This window comes from Antechinus flavipes, chromosome 6 (genome assembly GCF_016432865.1).
Source record: "Antechinus flavipes isolate AdamAnt ecotype Samford, QLD, Australia chromosome 6, AdamAnt_v2, whole genome shotgun sequence".
Taxonomy (NCBI): Eukaryota; Metazoa; Chordata; class Mammalia; order Dasyuromorphia; family Dasyuridae; genus Antechinus; species Antechinus flavipes.
This window is the reverse complement of record NC_067403.1, coordinates 71,495,144-71,515,318: the sequence shown is the minus strand read 5'-3', so window position 1 is coordinate 71,515,318 and position 20,175 is coordinate 71,495,144. Positions and strand designations below refer to the sequence as shown.

Here is a 20,175-nt window from a genome sequence, read left to right as displayed (position 1 = left end):
TCTCATCTACCTACAGGGTTTGTTAATTGTATTATCTTTTGTAGGATTATTGAGGGATTACATGTTCCATTGTAGTATCTGTTCCTTCTCAATTTGGGGGATGGGTGGAAGACAGTTGAAGAGAGAGAAAATAAATGCTTGTTAATTGAATAAAAATTTACAAAAAAATACTCTTGTTAAATTATCTATATACCCAAGTCTTCTATAACATTTTCATTATTAATGGAAAATCAAGGCAGCACTTATTTCTTCCCATTGATGTGTCTATAAGTTTTGTCATCAGGGTATGTTATTTAGTATCATGTGCTTGATTTATTTAAGTTTGTTCTATTTTTGTTCCTCTGTAGGTAATATTTGATTGTGAAAGAAATTTTTACCTGCTGTAGCACAAAATATGAAATTTTGATTGAATAAAAACATAGTATTCAGGATAGGTGTGCTTCATGGAAGTCGCATTTTCCCATTTTTATGAAGAAAATTGATGCTCTAGAATATATCTAGAGGAAATCAATAGCTTCTGAGGAAACTTATTTGAAGATTAGCTATAGAACTATGTGTATATAGCCTGGAGAAGGAAAATCTTAGAGGTACACCTTCACTAATTGAGTTTAAAGTGTGTCATGTGGTGAGAGAGAAAAATTCTACTTGACTGCAAAGAACTTACCTAGAATTATGGGTAGAAGTTACACTGAGACATCTGGTCTCTGTATTAGAGATACATTTCTTTCTTTTTTTTTTTAATTTAAATTTTATTTTATTTAATAATAACTTTGTATTGACAGAATCCATGCCAGGGTAATTTTTTACAACATTATCCCTTGCACTCGCTTATGTTTCGTTTTTTCCCCTCCTTCCCTCCACACCCCCCACCCCCCCCCCCAAGATGGCAAGCAGTCCTATATATATTAAATATGTTGCAGTATATCCTAGATACAATACGTATTTGCAGAACCGAACAGTTCTCCTGTTGCACAGGGAGAGATACATTTCTAACATTTAAACTGTTCAAATTGATTGGACTTCTTGAGGTATAGTGAGTCCTCCATCATTGGAAGTGGTAAAGAAAAGGAGTTCACTTACCAATTGAAGTACCATTTACCAAAGGAATGTTTTTAGAGGATTCATGTTTCAGATGGAGGTTAATCAGGAGTTCTTGTTTTGTGTCATGGTTCCTTTTGGCAAAGGGGAAAGCCTGTAGATTCATTCTTAGAATAATGTTTTTCTGTGCATAAAAGGGTATTCAAAATATTATAAAGTTCAATTATATTGAAACATAATTATCAAAATATAAAAAGTTCCAAGTCCATGAGCCCCCTGAAAGTTTTCCACACATCTGTTGGAGGGCATATGGAATCTAGGTTAAAAATCCCTGGAATACATATTGCCCGTGTACCTTCTCTTAAGTTCTGTTATTATATTCTTTTTTTTTTAACTTATAATTGGAATTTATTTTTAAGCTTTCCAGTAATTTTTTATTTTTTCTTTCCTTTTAGGTGTTTCTGCTCAAATTCCCATTTTTTCTGTGACACAGACTTCTGGACCAGATTCTCCTGTGTCACAAGCTCAGTTAGCACCTGCTCCTGTTACTCCCGTTCCTATGTCAATTCAAGCAGTTAATCAACCTTTGATGCCTTTGCCTCAGACATTGAGCCTTTACCAAGACCCACTATACCCAGGGTTTCCTTTAAACGAAAAAGGCGAGCAAGCCATTGCCCCGCCTCATTCACTTTGTCACAATGGGGAAGATCTACCTAAAGGTGAGGAGTTTTTCTGATTTAATTTGAAGTTATAAAAAAGGCAGAATCAGATTTGGGAAATAATAGTAACAAGTATAATTTCAGTGGAATGGAGAAACCTGGTTACTTTATCAATGAAAGGAGTTGCTTTTGAATGCCACCAAATCTTGGTTTGAGTACTAATAAAAATTTATGTCTCAATTCTGTAATTTTAGCTTCAAATGAAGACTGGTCCTAATAATTGTGTTCCTTATATGTTCCTAAAATTTTTTTGGTTTCTCTGACTGTAATGTCATATAATTTAAAATCAGATTTCATCTGATCCAGTAAACATTAAGTGTCTTCTGTCTGCAAGACACTGTGTTAGTTATTGGGGCTACAAAGAGAAAATGAAGAACAGTCTCTGCCAATAAAGGAGTTTCTTATAACAAAAAACAAAAGAAGAAATATGAGTTACTTTTTATTAGTCTTGTGAGCAAATGGCAAAGGTACAATGATAGATTAAAATGAGGTTTTTTTGCATATAATATAGTCATTAGACTATATTTATGAAGTACTCACTGTATGTTAGGCACTGGGAGCACAAAAATAAAAGTAAGACTTATCCTAAAGAAATTTACATTATATTACCCAAGATGAAATAGGAGTGGGTAGGTACAGATCAACTGAGGCCAAATAAGAGTAATTTGTATTTTATACTGGAGAAATAGGGAGTCATTGACTTTTCTTGAGCATTTGAGTGATATAGTCAGATTTGAGCCTTAAGAAGATGACTGACAGTTGTTTGGAGACTAAATTGGAAAAGGAAGAGATGAAAATTGTGAATGAAGGTTGTTCGTGTGAATAGAAAGAAAGGGACTGCTTTTTTTTTTTTTTTTAATGATTAACTGATCAGCTGTAGTGAGTGGGTAAAGGAGAGGGAAGAAATGAGGATGACTATAAGGTGTTGTATGTCTAGATGATTGAATGGTGATGCTATTAAAACAAAAGGAATTTTAGTTTGAGGGGATGTGACTCCCATTTTAGTGTAATATGAGGTCACCATGTGGGACTGGAACTCGGGAGTGACTAGGGATGAAAATAGAGATTTGAGAACAGTATTGTAGAGATGGAAATTGAAAAGATGGTAGTGAGTGACCTTTTAGATCAGAAAGTCAGAGTCAGTAAATCTTTATTGAGCACTTACATACCATAGGAAGTAAATATTTTAAACAAGAATTTAGCCAAAAAGTCATAAGAATTGAGTCCTATGAATGGAATATTGGAAGATACAAACTATTTTTCAAGAATTGCTGTATCTATATTTCTGCTGCTTCCTCTGTCATTTTGGCAAATAAAATGAGACAATGGAGGGATCATCAGATTTGGAGGCAAGAGATTTTTTATTGACCACTTGTATAGTCATAATTGAGTTTTCTTGTTAAATTGGGGGTACCGTTTTGGGATTGTTTGTCATAGCCACTTCATAAACCAGGATAAGCAGTTGTTTTTCTTGTTAAATGTCAAGAAATATGTGAAACATGTTTTAAGACAAAGGAATAATTTTATTATTCCTTTAATAGTTATTAAATTTCAGCACATTATTTTGTTAGACCCTAGTAAGCTAAAGTTGACACAAGTCATACTGATTACTCAATGGTATTGTGTGTTTGGGAAAATTGTGGTTTTATATGTCTTACTGATATGAAAATAGTTGCACAGCCAGTGTTACATTATACAGTTAATATTAAGAAATTTCATATGATTTAGGATTTTGGCCATTTGGGATCATAGTTGATGTAACTTTAGTTAATATTGAAGTCTTTTTTTTTAAAAAAATGATATGTAGAAATAGGAAGACATACAAATGTCTTCATTTTAATCAGCTATAACTCAGAGAAGGCACTCACAAATTTACTATTACTAGCATTAGTAACATTCCATTTTCTTATCCTGGTCAAGCTAAAATTGACAGTAGCAAATTCCTTATGTAATAGATAAAAGAACTAATAGCATTGAAGAATTATGAAACCTCCTGAGCAGACATGACTTGAGTATTTTATATCATAATGACTGTATCTGTGTAAATGTGTGTGTACTTTTAATATGTGAACTTGTATTCTTTTTTTAGATAAAAACATTCTACGGTTCTTCTTCAATCTTGGTGTGAAGGTAATTATGTAAAATTTTAAAATAACTTTCCCCAATTGAAAATAGAAATTGCTTGAAATAAAAGCTAATTTTTAATTTGGGATTTAAAAGTTTTTAATCCACATTTTTCCATAGTGATAATTCGATCTTTAACCCATTTATCAGTTATCTATCTGCTATACACAATTTCATTATACTGCAATTGAATTTTTTATTGTTTGACTTTGGGGAAAAATACTAATTTCATCTCTGACAATACCCTTTTCCCCTGACTCTTTGAGAGTGCTTCCAAGGGTTGTCAATGAAACTAAGTGAGAACTCGGCTCCAGAACAGCAAACAGATCTTTGGCTTTATTATAGAGTAAGTATGGACATCTGGAGCCAGTAGGATTAAGTAGGATACATACATAGGGTACTATCATAGTTGTGTTTTAGATTCTGGGCTCCTGGTTATTTGGAAAATGTAATCATGTATTTTACCTAGCTTTCATAAATGAAAAAAATTCTTCTAGTTGGGTAGATAGGATTATGAACTGCTTTGTTTTTTTGGCTGATATCCAGAATGTCATTAGCCAGTAATGGTATATCCAGCTAAGGTCAGCCATTTAGTTATTTATTATTTAATCTGGTTACTGTCTGAAGTATATATTTTCTTTTGTTACTTTTTTAATTCGTGACTTCTAGGGATTAATGGCTGCAGTAACCCTTTTCTTATACCTTCTCTGAAATTTTCATTTGTTACTGGCAGGATTGGTAGCGTGGATCATTTAAAGTAAGATACTTTCTTTAAAATCCTAGAGGTAATAAAAGTCAAAGTTATAACATTAGAGAATTGTTTCCTACTTTCCATTATAGTTTTATAAAGTGTTTTTGAGCCATAGATTCACTTTTACAGATAAACATTTATAACATTAATTGTATGTGTTAAAAACAATTTTAATGGCTTTTTTCTCATTTTTTTCAGGCATATAGTTGTCCTATGTGGGCCCCACATTCTTATTTGTATCCTCTGCACCAGGCTTACATAGCTGCTTGCAGAATGTACCCAAAGGTTCAAGTTCCTGTGTATCCTCACAACCTTTGGTTCCCAGAAGCTCCTTCATCGCAGAGTGAAAATGACTGTGCACGCACAGACGCACACTTTTCTATGCCACCTGAAGCTAATGTTAATGACCGGGGGACACAGGCTGAGACAGGGTCTCCAACGTTTTCTTCACCATTAGTTATCCCAACATCTCAGGTGTCGGAAAACCAAGGACAGATACCTTATCAGGGCGATATTGAATCTGAGAACCCTGGACAGTTGCTTCATCCTGATTATGATGAATCAATGGGCGGCAAGAACATATTTCCACAGCCATCCTTTGGACCCAATCCATTTTTAGGTCCAGTCCCCATTGCACCTCCTTTCTTTCCTCCTTTATGGTATGGGTATCCATTTCAGGGTTTCATAGAAAATCCAGTAATGAGACAGAATGTGGTCCTGCCTCCTGATGAGAAAGGAACCCTAGATCATCCCCTGGAAAACCCAGATCTCTCTAAAGAATGTAGTTCAATCTCAGCAGCAGATCAATTTCAAGAAGTGAGAGGTGAAGCAACGCTCCCCCTTCCCATTGCCAGCATAAGCAGTAAGCATGATGGCCAGGCGGAGCAGTCAATCCCTAGGATGCCTAAAGGGGAAAAATCTTTTGCTACTGGTTCTGTAGACGTGAAGGTTCATCTTCATCCTCAGATGTTAAATGTAGAAAGAGAATCTCTGCCACTAACTGTAGAACCTGAACTTACTAAAAGAACCATAACCAATCCTAAAGAAAGAGCAGAGAAAGTCAAAGATTCCAAGACCACTGATCACTTGGCGAGTCCAATGGCTAGTTCGGTAGACAGGGTACAGAGAGCAAGGGAAGAGAGTTCTGAGGATGAAAATGAAGTATCCAGTATTCTGAAGAGTGGTAGATCCAAACAGTTCTACAATCAGACATACGGAGGCAGGAAGTACAAAAATGACTGGGGCTACGCTTCTAATAGAGGAGGGTACCAGCACCCAAGAAGTGAAGAGTCTTGGAAAGGGCAGCCCAACAGAAGCAGGGAGGAAGGTTATCAATATCATCGGAACTTTAGAGGGCGACCATATAGGGGAGACAGGAGAAGATCAGGCATGGGAGATGGTCACAGGGGACAGCACACTTAGAAATGGTGACTTTTGGAGAGTGTCAGAGGGAGAACCATTTGCAAAGTGGAATAGCTTGATGTTCCCAAAGGTTTGTCTTATTTTTTAAATAAAGGGAAACACGAACCCTGAAGTTGGAAATAGCTTCTCTCCCTAACCAAGTAACCTCAGCTTGAGACTTAGGGGCAGATGAATTCCTGGCATTATGTTTTTCTCTTTATTGAAAATTTGTTTGATTTCAGTTATTTGAGTGTCACTTTCTTCTTCCTTTTTCCCATAGGAACCTAGAAAATAAGTGTGTAAAATATAAAAAAAAAAAAATGTTTAATATAAACCATTGTAGATTTAGTATTGTTTTTTCCCAACTTATACAGTTTGAGTTTGTGATATAAGGTGTTGAAAATGTATGCTTATGATGTTTACTGAAATGACAGAAATATAGTGTTTGACATGATTTAGAGTCTAAAAAGATAACATTGCACCAAATAGAAATGTATATTTTATTATGCAATGCCTTAGTCATAAACTGGGCTAAAAAATTCTCAGCCTACAACACTGTTGTCTTTGATATGCTTCCAACCCAAAGGCCTTTCATCTCAATATCTGTCAAACTTGAATAATGTTTTCTCTTTAATATTTCATATAAGGCAGCCGATTAACCTGTGTCTTAGAAATGTTGTACATAGTTCTTTTAATATTCATAGGGTATATTTTTGAATTTTAGAGCGATTTGTTGAACTTGAGATTGCAGGCAAGAATAGATATTTGTGGAAAAAAATAGGAAATTCATTGATATGGCTGTTCCCACCAAGAATTCTTAGCACTGGTGTAAATATCATGGTGCCTACTCGAACGAAATGTAGATGCTATGCATTTTGAAAATAATTCTGCACCTGTTAGAACCGCAGAAATTTTTTAATGCCACTTTAACACTAATGCACTGACAGATTCTAAATATTTTGTGAGAAGAGACATATAAACATGAAAATTTTCTTTTTTTAGCTTGACAAGTTTATATGGAGAGCTACTGGGTTTTTTTTTTTTTTTTTTTAAATGTTTTTGTTTTGTTTTTGGTTCTTCATGCACTGTTGGTTATGTTTATCATTTTCCATATGCATGGTTCAGATAGTTGGCTCTATTCTATAAAAAAAATGACTGTGATTTCCAGTCCTTTCTAGAGGATGCTGCTAGAAGATGGGTTTTGCTTTGTATTTTAAAACCAACTTGTTACCTTAGGTAGCATTTGTGAATGTGTGATGAGAATGTGTGTTTTTTGTTTTTTAATTTTAACCTTTCACTGGGCCCTCCAGTAATCCCATTTGTCCCCTTTGCATGTTGCACTCTGTCCTTATTTGGAGATTTGACTCTGAATAACACAGTATTAGTCATCTGTGTTTCTTTGTAAAAAAAAAAAAAAAAAACTGTAGTTTATATTTTATATCTGTACATACCAATGTGAAACATACCCTCTTTTTTCATGTTTAAGAGATTATCTACTTTTTGATCAGGAAGCTTGAGTGAGACCATGCTATGCAAGTAACAGTGATTTCTCTTTGCATGCCATGTATTATGCTTAGCCAAAAATTAATGTAGTGGCTTTTTTTTTTCTTTATTAGAAAATACTTTTTTTTAAAGTGTAATTTATTTGAATTTGGTAAACTGAAACAGATAAGTTTTTTTTTTCCTTGTAACCTTCAGAAAAGTTCAGATCTTAGCTGGGCTTAGTGAATCTCTACTGTACTGTATTAATGGTTATTTACCTCTGTGCTATTTTAATTAGCCAAATTCTTAAGTTCAGATACTACCAATTTGAGTAGTGATTAAATTTTATCTGTTACCTAAAATTTTGAGAGCACTTTGAAAGATAGCATTTTATTATTGACGGTGCTAGGTTAAAAAAAAAAAATCTTTAATGACTAATTGTTTTATGCTCCCAAAAATGCTTTAGATTAGCTGATGGTGAACACATCAGCTGTTTTGTGAGCTAGAACAGTTGCTGAAGATAATACTAAAGTCTTTTTCCTTTAGTGTTGTGTATGATTGAATTATGGAAGAAAAGTTAAAAGCTAGAAAAATCATCTTTATAGCCCATGCTTATTAATTGCCTACAGATAATCTTCATGAAAGCCACATTTATAAATATGTTTAGATTATTAGGTTTAAATAAAGCTAAAAGTTCTGATCTCAGGAGGCAAGGAAATGTAGTTTTTCATCCAGTCTTCTTCTGGAAATGCTTAAAAATTGGCTTATAAAAGGATATTGTTCGTTTTTACACAATCACTAGCTGCCTTACAACACTCGGGTGATAGAATGTCCAGACTATGTTGTAGTTTCTGAAGAAAACAACTGTTTTCCATGCCCCGTTTTTAAGGTATAGAATTGAAACAGTGTTGAAAGAGATTTTTTAGGAGATGGTACTTTGCTCAGTAACCTCTGGAATAAAAACAAACAAACTCTGCTTTTAAAAAAATACTTATATGATTTAACAATCCTTACAGATGTGGATTTTTAAAATTTTAGGGACTTTTTTCTTAAGCTGAGATCAAATTAGAGTCAAGTGTATAATTTCCTTCCTCTTTCACTTCAACTTATTTTGTCAAGTTTCTATGTGTGATAGCACAAAGTTACAGTGATCTTATGTGAGCAAGTTTGTGTATAGAAGAATGGAATCATTTACATTAACAGCTGGAAATTATGGGACTTCTCCATATATAGAAATCTGCATCTTAAAAGTAAAATTATTGAAGTACTGACCAAAGTTTGCCTACTAGCTTTTATCCAGTTAGGCATTGTCTCTGACTTGTTTTTCTACCCTCATTCCTTTTTATTATTACAGAGCTTTCCGGTATCCTCAGAAAGTTTGTGACCTGGGGAGGATTGGCTATTTTTCATTCTAGTTCTTTTCCAACCAGCATATTGTTGGTGTCTTAGGAATTCTGCACACTGCTTCCTTGAATCCACATTGATTCATCTCTCATGGCAGACCCAAGCTTGTAGTTATGAACTACAAAGCTTGCCAGACCCCACCAACTGTGATAGAGCTTATGTGGCTGAATCTCCCTTTTCTCTTTCTCACTAGTGTGTTAGTTGCTTCTTTTGTGACTTAAGGTGGTTGTATTAAAATACTTATGAACTTCTAACTTGTTTCAGACTGGTGCAATAAAAGTTCCTTTCTAACCCTTTCTGGCTTAGAAACTTGATCAGCCATCTCATAAACTAGCAATATTTAATCACTGCATCTTTTTTGTTTAGCCTTCAGTTTTTGATGAAGTAAAACTTTTTGACTTTCTCTTAGGGTACTAAGAAAGGTCCATAAAGAGTGTAGCTCAAGAATACACATTTGGCTACACTACAGTATCTTTGTTTACTGTGTTTTGCCCCACATCTTATGTCCAAATGCTACTGTATGTTTGGTTCAGTTGAAGTGATAGATGGTCCATATGTCAATTCAGTGAACTAAGTAATTTTGCCAGGTAGCAACAGCCATTTGTTTTTCACTAATTGGGACATTTTCCCGAAGATAGGTTTTTCAGAAACACCAGTTATAGAGTATCCTAGTTGAGGGGTGGGTGCATGTCTTATTGTGGGGCAACAGCAACTTTGGGGTTGAATTTACTTGAATGGAATAGAAATTGCATTGTTACAGAACTAGAAAAAAATCTTATATGTATGAAAAAATGATAATAGCCTTACACTGAAAATAATACTTTAAGCATGTGAAGATGTGATCCTTTGTGATGTTACTTGTATAGAAAAAATATATATATATACACATATATAGACACACACACGCACACACATATATATCTTTTGAAGTGTTAAAAAGAAAATAGTACTTTATATTCTTTATCATATCACTTTTTTGTAAGTGTTCAATATATTCCTGTTTATTTTTCTATGTTCTGTTTTGTAGCCTTAAGAAGTGTTTCAAAAGTATCTGAATGTATAAAATAATAGTAAATGCCCTACATGGTGTGATGCTGCATTGTACATAAAATTGTGCATATATTAAATTTTGTTTGTCTCAAAAACTTCTTGAAATGCTTTGATTTAGAACTGTTAGCAATTAGTATAGTAGAGCATGTCAATAAAGTAATAGAATTTGACCTGGAGGAAAGGTTTTACAGTGTTTAACTGGTTAAAGAGAAGTATGTGAAGATTTTTAAAAGTATAGTTAGAATAATGATTTTAATTTTCCTTATCTTTTTATTAATAACACCTCTCCCAGAGGACTTGATTCAGTTCTTTTTGTCTGTATGCTTTCTTCATGTTGGAAATTTTCTGTATAATACTTTATAAAGTTATTTTAAAAGTAACCACACCCTCATTTCACATGTAAAAATATCCTGTGTCCACCTTCCCCAATCCTCCTAATTTACTGTAGTCCCATCAACATCTCCAGTGTTGTCAGTTTCTACTTGCTCTTCCTTTTCTTATTCTTTGTTTTGTTTTATCTTTACAAAGGATGAAGTATCTGCATAAAACCGATTTATATGCTAAATAGCACTATCTTGAGGAATGGGGAGTAAATTATAATTCACTTTTAAACAATAATTTGCACAAGGAAATTACCTATAAAAATAACTTTAAAAAGTGGTATTTGTCTTTTATTAGTATTGACTAGATTAGAATATAGAGAATTGGTTAGCATTGGTATTAAAGAACTTGTAACTTTTTTTCTGGAGAAAAGGCTTCAAAGAATCACTTTTTCCTTCAAGGTCTGTCACTATTTCCATGTCCCTGAACTCGTGTATTTCTTTACTGTTTGGATACTGTAAAGTCACAGCCTTTTCGAGCCAAAAATGGCTAATCTTTCCAGTTCTTAAATTGTTTGAAACTCAACTAAAAAGTTTAAAATGATTCATTTTTTACCAGTCAATTCCATCTTCAAAATATGGAAAGATTTGCTATATGAAAATTTTTATAAACTGGGCTTAAATGCCTTAATAACTTTTTGTGCTTAGTCTAGATAATCCATGAAATTAAACTAATAAGTGGTTGCTTTTCTTCTACTTAGTACCGCTAAGATCTTGAAAGGTCAAAGTGTAAAGGTCCTCTGCTCTGTTCAGTTTGTACTGTAAAATCTGAATTATTTATTTTACTGATTGCTATGGATTTAACCATTTATCTCAAATATTGGGGATAGTTCTGTACTTCGAGTCAGAAATTGATTCTAGATTCTGAGGTCTTGTAATTCTGGGCAAATCAAATTAACATTCAAGTTTCTGTACCTATGAAATAGAAATGGTGCTATTATCTGAAAGTGTAATGTAAATGTGATGATTATAAACTTAGGAAGAAGGAAATCTTCCTCACTTAATGCCTAAGACCCAAAGTTGCTGAAATGAAAGCAAAGAATTTAGAGGGCAGCTTCTTTCAACTGATGTTTTTTCTTTTTTTTTTTTTTTTTTTTTTTGATGAGGGGAGATGGCATTTAAAATTGTTGGAGCCTTCCTAACCCTAACCCCAAATTCTTGCCCACTTAGATCATGATTCAGTAGCTTCCAAGCTAGTGAAGACAGAAAGTTAACTTCACCTGACATGTTCCCCCCTTTACCATTCAGTCAGTGGCCAAGTCCTACCAAATCTTTTATACTGTTTCTCATTTGTGTCTGTCCCTTTCCACTTCTGCTACCATTCTTGTCTAGGCCCTTACTAGTGTCACTTTTTGAAAAGGCTGCCTCCCTAAATTGTTCTTAGGTTATTTCCTCTTTCTATCTTCCCAGTCTATACTGCTTTCAGAGTCTCAAATGCTACTTGGATTAATAGCTGGTTAAAAATTGTAAGCTTTGTTTCACAAGTTAGGATTCAGTGACACATCTATCTAGCCAATCTTCCTACTATTCACTGACTTTTGGAATGATCTTAAAATTTGTTTCTTTGCTCTTGCTAAAAATGTTACTAACTTGGATGCTGCATTCTCTCCCTCAACCCCGGCATCCCCTTTTCCCACTATTTCTAGCTTAAGTCCCTTTTCTTCTATGAATCCTTCCATTTAAGTGCACAGAAATGTGTTTTCTGTAATGCTCATTTGAAAATATACTGCCTTAAGAAAAATTGCTTTATACATACAGATAATTTTTAACTATGTCATAAAATTCTTGCAAAATAGTATTTTACAGGTGTCTGCCACAGTGCCTGGCACATTATTAAGCATGTAGTAGAGGTTTAGTGAAATGAGCTACCTGGAACAAAGTGAAAAAAGATCACTGATTACTGGGAAATATGTTTCCATCAATATCTTGGGTAATAAATGAAGATTAAATCATGGCTTCTCTTTTGGACAAAGTTGGATCATTTCTGAATGGTGACTGCAACATGGGATTGTTTAGTTGTTGAAAGTAGGATTAGTGCAGTAATCATGGGCTTATGTATGTAAAACAATTACATAGTTTGCCCACAATTGTACATTAATGAGAAAAAACTTTGTGAAAAATAGATTACATATCTATTACCTTGTCCCATTTCTGTAATGAAGAAATTGCAGATAATTTCTGCAGATAAAATAATTTTTTTAACAAATAATAGGGGCAGAGAAGGTTTTTGCTTGTCTGTATTGCCACACTGTACATAATAGGAGGAAGATTTGAATCTCTTATTTATTGACATTGAAGGGGACTGCAAAGCCCAGTATTAATACTGTGCTCTTATTCCATGACATCTGTAATCTATCTGGTACTGTTTTAAGTCTTCCCTAAAACCTCTGGGAAGTTCTTTCTGTGAAGGGACCTCTGAGCTACATGAGTATAGATATTCTTTACCTCAGTTCTTACCTCACCTTGAGCCAGCCTCAGACAAGCTGTGACCACTGTTCTGCAACCACAACTTCAAAGTTGCCGAGGTCTCCTGCATCCAAGGCCATCTCCAGCCCTCATCTACATCTTGCCACTGGACCCAGATGATTGAGAAAGGGAGGCTGGTGATTTTGTGCAGCCCTCTCCTAACTTCCAACTCACTTGCATATTATGGCCTTCACACCATAAAGGACAAATACCAACAATCGTCTTTATGTGATTACAAGCAAAAACAAGGTCATACCAGAATAGTTCTAATATTCATGCTATATTGCTTTTGACTCAGACTACTTGGCCATTAGTAATAAATTGTGATTAAAATGGAATTAAATATTTATGAAGGCTTTCTGACTTGCCTAGGACTGAGCTAGTTCCTACAAGAATTTATCTAGTACAATTTGTTTTTTGTAAATGTGATAAAATGATAATGATTTGATTTTTAACTTGTTGCTCATATTGTAAATTATGAACTTATTTTTGAATCTTAAAAGGGCACGTATTAGGAATTTAAAGGGGCACGTGTGGTGCTAATAGCAACATCACAACCCTGTGTATAATCATACAAATTAAGCTACAAAAGGCTCAGGTTGTTGAGGCCATAACCTGAGTGCCTGAGGAACTGGTAGAGCATGATGGGCAGCTAGAGGCGAGGGAATTTCCTTCAGCTGAATCAATTTCCAAGGTCCTGGGAACGTGTGTGTTGAAGATCATTGTTCTCTCCTGTGGGTAAGTATTGCTCAGTCCAGTAATGGAGAGTGTGAACTCCTAGGCACAAGGTCTGAGTTGGGCCACAACCATTGGAATAGGCTTGTTGGATCATTGTGGGGGGTCAGAGAAGGAGCCCCATGGGACTGGATTGACCTCTGCTTTTAAGGGTGCATCTAGAGAGACTAATTGCTTCCCGGCCTTCAGAGACAAGACAGTAAGCTAAGGAAGTCTAATGTAAATATGCTCTTTTTTCATTACGAAATGTGTCTAGAAAAAAGCAGTAAACTGTTGGTGGTTGAATTTATGTATGTTATTGTGTATGAAGTGTGACAATGATCTCCAGTTTACCTCCCCCATACCTCAGCCTAAGGAATTTTCAGTTAGTCTGCACTAGTTGCATAGGATTGGCCTGGGGCCCTTAAGAGGTGATTGGGAGATGTAATTACATGGTTTTATTGAGAGGTGAATGTGGACTTTAAAGGAAATTGCCTGATTCTCCTTAGGGCCCCAGAGATGATTCTGGAAATGGGGATGACACATGTGCCCATTGCAGCTCCAGCTGATTGGCTGAGGATTGGGTAGTCCTGGGCAGGGGTCCTCAAACTACGGCCTACAGGCCAGATGCAGCAGCTGAGGACGTTTATCCCCCTCACCCAGAGCTATGAAGTTTATTTAAAGGCCCACAAAAAAATTTGTTTTTACTATAGTCTGGCCCTCCAACAGTCTGAGGGACAGTGAACTGGCCCCCTATTTAAAAAGTTTGAGGACCCCTGGGTAGTGCATTAAGAAGATAGACCTATTTCTTTGGGACTTGGATGGGGGGAGGTGACCCCTCGGGGGTTCATGTTCTAGACACCTTTGAACATACCCTGGCCGGTGGCTGCATTGCTTGGTGTGAGGAATTGGGTGTAATGCTTGTTCCTATGCCTGTCACTAGCCCCCTTTGGTCTTCCTTGTCCCGGTGTGGAAGGACAGCACAGTATACATGACAACATAGATCCTGTTGTGACTGCCCTGGACTGAAAGGACAACACCCAGCCCAGCGTGGGGGAACCATCAGGCTCCAGCTGTTCAATCACAGACTGGTGCAGTTGTGTGGCCCCAGTACAGGCAGACAGTGGCCGAGACGTTTCAGGCCCTCGCACGGAAGAGGGACGACAGGTGGTCCTGCCTGGCACAGTGGGAAGAGTCGAGCGCCATGTTGGCAGGGTGTGGTGCAGCAGACCTCAGCAGTGATGGGAACCCAACAGCAGGAGAGTGGGCCCTGCCAACAGAAATCTCTCGCTCTTAACTGTAAAACTCAGAGTCCAAAAGGCCATTCTTTGTTTGCCTCAGGTCTTTCTTACATAGCCTTAATTACTGAATTGGGTGTTGCCTCAGGCAAATTGAGGCCTATTATAGAAATTAGCTTGAAATGGCCAGTTTCCCACCACCTCCAGTTGTCCTGTCCTGTACTGGGTCACTGGACCCAAGTGGTTCTGGAGGAGAAAGTGAGGCTGGTAACTTTACCAGGCTCTCTCTTGCTCAAATACAACTCAACTTGCATGTTATGACATCAACTGCCTGATCTGGTCATCTCCAAAAACACAGGACAACAACCCATTGGTGACTGGACAGCTCGTTCCCAGGGAGCACTTGGAAGACAAAAGAGTGATATTGTGAGAAGACTTGCTCTCTGGCAAAAAGAGGAAGACAAATGTGTTGACTCCACTCCCACAGAAGCTGGGCGGCTCCTCAGTGGGCTGGTCTACTTTGGAGTTCCCTGAAAAAGAGGCCTTAACTGTTGGGTCAGAGACATTAAATGGTGGCAATTCTCCCTGAAAAATGAATATAGAAGTGTTCACCTGATGCTGCTTCTACCCCACCTCCCAACCCCCAGTATTATCTCTTTGCTGTGATTAGCAAAGATTTAGCAGATGGTTTAGACGTGGGATTTAGTCCTTTCAAAGAGGTGGTTGCCAAGTTTGCAATTTCTGATTGTCATTCTGCCATATTCAGTTAGACCTTCAAGAGCCTGTTACATTGACTTTTGTTTGGTTGTGTCTTAGTTTTTCTTTTCTGGGTCAGGATTGATGTATTACAGTTCTAAAGCCACTTAAGTGGTGGAATTTCTTCTAGAAGACTCGACAGACTTCGCCACCAAGGGATCTTCCTGTTGGGACCATCTGCAGTGGTCCTTTGTCTGAGTTAAATCCAAATCGCCTGTAAGCCATGCTGTTGCCCTCCATCATCCATCCCCTTCAGGAACAAAGGAGGAACAATAACTGGTTTGATGGGGAAAATACCCCAACCCCCAACCCCATGCAAGTTGGGCTCCTTTGCTCTTTAAAGATAGTGAAATTACCCTTAAAGTTCATTTGGCTCAGGTCCTAGAGGCTCAGGATGTTCCCATCATTATTTTCTGCTTAGTTGACTTTAAGACCATGAGGACTTCCAGGTGCTTTTGTGACCTTAATTTGGCAGACTGGGATAGGTACCTTAGGAGGGGGAGCTTTGCACAGTGGAATTATTTTTCAGGGTATGGCCCTCCTCCCCTGCTGGTAAATGTTGTTGTTGATCTGCCTATGAACATTCCAATATTGAACACCAGGGAAGTGGCCTGAGTTGGGCCTAGCCCAGGACATAAGACATACATACCAGATGTTTAATATTGCTATTATATTGGAAAAGTATCAATACTAGAGTATACTTCTGGTATTTGAAACGTGTGTGTATTTTCATCTTTTAGATGTTTGTGTTTTCACCTAAGTTCCAACTAAGTCATCTGAGTCAGTGGTTTAAGTTTTCTTGAAATGGCATGCTGTACTGTCATTCACTTGTCTTCGGAGGTAGAAATACAAAAATTATACCTCTAGCTCTGGAGTAGTCCAGTGACAAGGCCAGTCTTGCATAGGCCAGTAACTTATTACTGAAATGCATCACTGTAGCCACTCAGTCCTTAAAAACAGTGGATTTTACCTATTTGTTGATACAACTAATGACGTTTTTATTTATTTTGAAAAATACCCTGATTAATGGTAACAATAGTCAGCTAAGCAAAACCCATTAAGCTTTTTATTGAAAAGCCAACCTACCAAACAGGAAGGGGGTAAGTAAGTTCCTGGGTGGAATTTCCCCACTGGCCAAATTAAATATTTGAATGGTATAAGCATTATCACAGTCAACTTTAAAAAAAAGTTTTCAGATGTGTCTATCCGATCAACTCATTTCAGGCTACTTCACTAAACCACAGAGCCAATAATGTGTCTTAGCCAACTTTAGTACCATGCCAAATGTATCACCATCAGGCCTTGCCTGGTGAGAATGACTTCGGCCATGGGTGAACTGTCCCAGCACGTTCCATCCTGCGAGAGGCTGTCTTCATCAACCCCTGAGGCCAGAAATAGGTCTGTCACCTGCTATTCACCCTTCACTGTTTGCTCTTGAGTGGCATTCTTCAAGAGCTCCAGGGCACCTCTGCTATGGAGGATTTAAAAAATCTGAGGGTATTTTCCTCTGAGTCCATGGTTTCTTAATGGTTCTCTGCCGGATTTCCTGCGTGAACACGCTATACTGTATATCACTATATAAATTTGATCAATCCAGTGATGAGGTCATGTGACAGGACAGGAAAAGGTAGTGAGGGAAAATAAGAGCAATGGGTTCCAGTCTCAGACCTAGACTGGTCTACAGAAGAGATGGACAAAGGAAACTTTAGTAAAACTAAAAAAAAATCCCAAACTGTGAATATCATGCAATGTTACTATGTAGTAAGAAATGAATACTCAAAAGTATTGGGAGGACTTAACTAGTACAAAGTAAAGTACAAAGAACCAGAGAAAAAGAAAAAAATATATAGATAACAAGTAGGGAAAAATCGTCAACAGAACATGACACTGCAAGAACATGACTAAGACTGGCTTTTTTCACTATTTGCAGTTTTGGGGGAGATTATCAATCACTGGATACATCAAACTTTTTTTTTTTAATGTTTTACTGAACTTTTCCCCCTCTTCCCTCCCTCTTTTAAAATGAAGTAGAGCCCTCTGGGAGGGGGAAGGCAATATTAAGAAGTGTGGGTGATGTAAAAAAAAAAAATGAAATAGACAAAAAAGCATTTTCCAAAGTCCTGTACAGACCGTGGAATAGGGTTTTGTTTTGTTTTGGGCGTTTTTTGATGGGGAAATGATTGGCCGGAGGGATTAATTTTCCTCTGGCCACTTTATTAGCATTAGGAGTACTAGATGTCTATCCTGCTGCCCATTCTCCCTGACAAATTGCACTATTTTTAAAGCCAATTTCTGGTATTGGCTTGCCTCAGAGATACTTTTGTATTGTGATTTATGGTATCTCAGGTTTCAGTCTTATTTGATTTTAGTGGCAACTCTGCAATATGATGGGCATACGAAGACAATAATGGCAGTCTTTGTCTTCAGAGAGCTTACATTTTCCTGGCAGGGAACAGAGAAGATACAATAAATGTATGAGTGAGTAAATAGATCCTGAAACATACAAAATAACTGGGGAGATCATGTTAAGGGAGTATACAGGAAATGTCCATCTATTGAACTGGGCTGTCCAGAAAGGCTGAGGAGTCTGAGATGAGAAGGAATGAATTCTAAGTATGGGGTACTACTTGTGCCAAAGTAGGGAGGTGGGAAAGTTGTTTGTTTTATTGGAAAGAGCGTAAAAGTATTATGAATTTCAATATGAAATAACAGGAAGAATAAGTGATTCTGAAGGATTGTAAATGACAAATGCCTGTTTCAAATGACCAAGTTTGTTTATAGAAACTTCACGTTGGTCTTGTGAAAATACCTAGTTTATTATCTCCATTATACAGATGCTGAGGTTAGCAGGAGTGAAATGTCCTGCTCCAGGTTATCCAGATAGAAGTGCTATCGTTTCCTTATTCCCAACTTTCCCCTGTACCTGGTGGCAATTTTTTCCCATAGGTAAGCTTTTTCTATTAAATTGGCAATATCATATGTACTATCTTTAGTGTCGGCATCTAGAGTTTTAACCAATTACTGCTCCTTGAGGGCAGGGGCTAGCTAACTCCATTTTTAAAAAATTCTATTAAAGCTTTTTATTTTCAAAACATATGGATGGATAATTTTCATGACTGCATTTTTTTTTTAATCTGTATTCACAGTCCTTATTTTAGCACAGTGCTTGGCAAAGAGGAAGTCTTTTAAAATGATTTAAAAATCATTTTAACTTTTAAAATTTTTAGCATGCATATTCAGAATTCCAAATTTGCTTAGAAAATCTGCAGTTACAGGAAACACAACTGATACTTTCAGTGCTCACCATCACTAACATGTTTGTTTTTTTAATTGTGTATTTTCTTTAACAGTATTGACTAGTTTGTAAAAATGCATTGAATAGTGTTAAAATTTTAAAAGCCCACCCTAAGTTTTATCAACCTTTGTTCTCAAACATAATTGTACATGCAAATCTCAAAGTACTAAAAATAGTTATTCCCCTCTCCGTTGTACCCTCCCAGTAGTTAAAATAATATTCCTGATACACAGATCTAACCATATCACAGAATAAAAATTTCTCAACCTTAATACTTAACTCTCCATGAAGGGGCTCCAGCCTATCTTTCCAGATCAAATTATATGTGTAAAATGCTTTGCAAACCATGTTCCTTTTTCATTAGTCTCACTGCTGCATAACTTTAGTGGCATATCATTTGTCACTGTGATAAATTAGGGAAGCACTGAATAATTTATACCTTGAAAAATTTACAAGTGGGTAGTATAAATGAGAAAAATATAATTGGAGGCTAAGCCTAGTATGAATTATAGAACTTAAAAAAAAAAAAAAAAGCTTTATTACAAACGAATACACAAAATAAAATTAGGCATACATCCTAGAAGAGACCCTAATAAAACTGATTTTAGTTGCACACAATAACTTGTTAATGCCTTTAAATTGAGGGTGCCAAAAGTTCACTTTATTATCCCTTGGCCAATTTCATTTACATCATTTGCTTAAGTAAAACTTTTTATTTTTCATTTGCTAACGTTATTTCAATTTCTTACATAAAGGATCTAAATTCATGAGAAGCAGACCTTTTTTCTTTTATATGCTATTTATTGGGCTTATTTCTTCCCCTTCCTCTTCTTCCTCTACCCCCAATTACACGTTTTATAAATAGGAATAATGCTTGATATTACTGATATAGGTATTTATTAACAACTTGAAGCAAGTGTAGTTACTTCTATTTAGTCAAATGGTGCTACTTGTACTATATCACATGGTTGATACGAGGAAAATACCACATAATCTTTTAAATGCTATATAGTTAAAAACCTCCAAGTTCTACTTACAAACAAACTGTATCAAAAACATTAAATACATGTGTAAAGCATTATGCTAGGCACTTGGCTAAATTTAGATGGCCATACCCCATGGGGTTAAGACTCAGCAGCTACATAATACAGAGCTCTACATGAAAAATGCATTACAATTTAGACAGTGTTAGGTGAGGTGTGAAGGGAAAGGCTTTTTTTTTTTTTTTTCCTAACAACTGATGTGAAGGAATTTTGGGTTGCCTTTGAAAGAATATTTAAGGCATCTAGAGAGATAAGAGCCCAGTCCAAGGCTCGTTAAAGGAATACAAAGGTATAAAAGCAAATAAATCTGGAAA

The 20,175-nt window shown here is 36.2% G+C and overlaps 1 protein-coding gene across 1 annotated transcript in view; it reads left to right on the top strand.

Annotated features, from left to right (window-relative positions):
• OTUD4 (OTU deubiquitinase 4) overlaps nucleotides 1-10,064 on the top strand; it is a 49,683-nt gene extending 39,619 nt beyond the window's left edge. The window contains exons 19-21 of the mRNA XM_051967645.1: nucleotides 1,494-1,757; nucleotides 3,847-3,887; nucleotides 4,831-10,064. Coding sequence (XP_051823605.1) covers nucleotides 1,494-1,757; nucleotides 3,847-3,887; nucleotides 4,831-6,054 — 1,529 coding nt within the window. The 3' untranslated portion in view covers nucleotides 6,055-10,064. The remainder of the gene's footprint in view (nucleotides 1-1,493; nucleotides 1,758-3,846; nucleotides 3,888-4,830) is intronic.
• The last annotated feature ends 10,111 nt before the right edge of the window (nucleotides 10,065-20,175 follow it).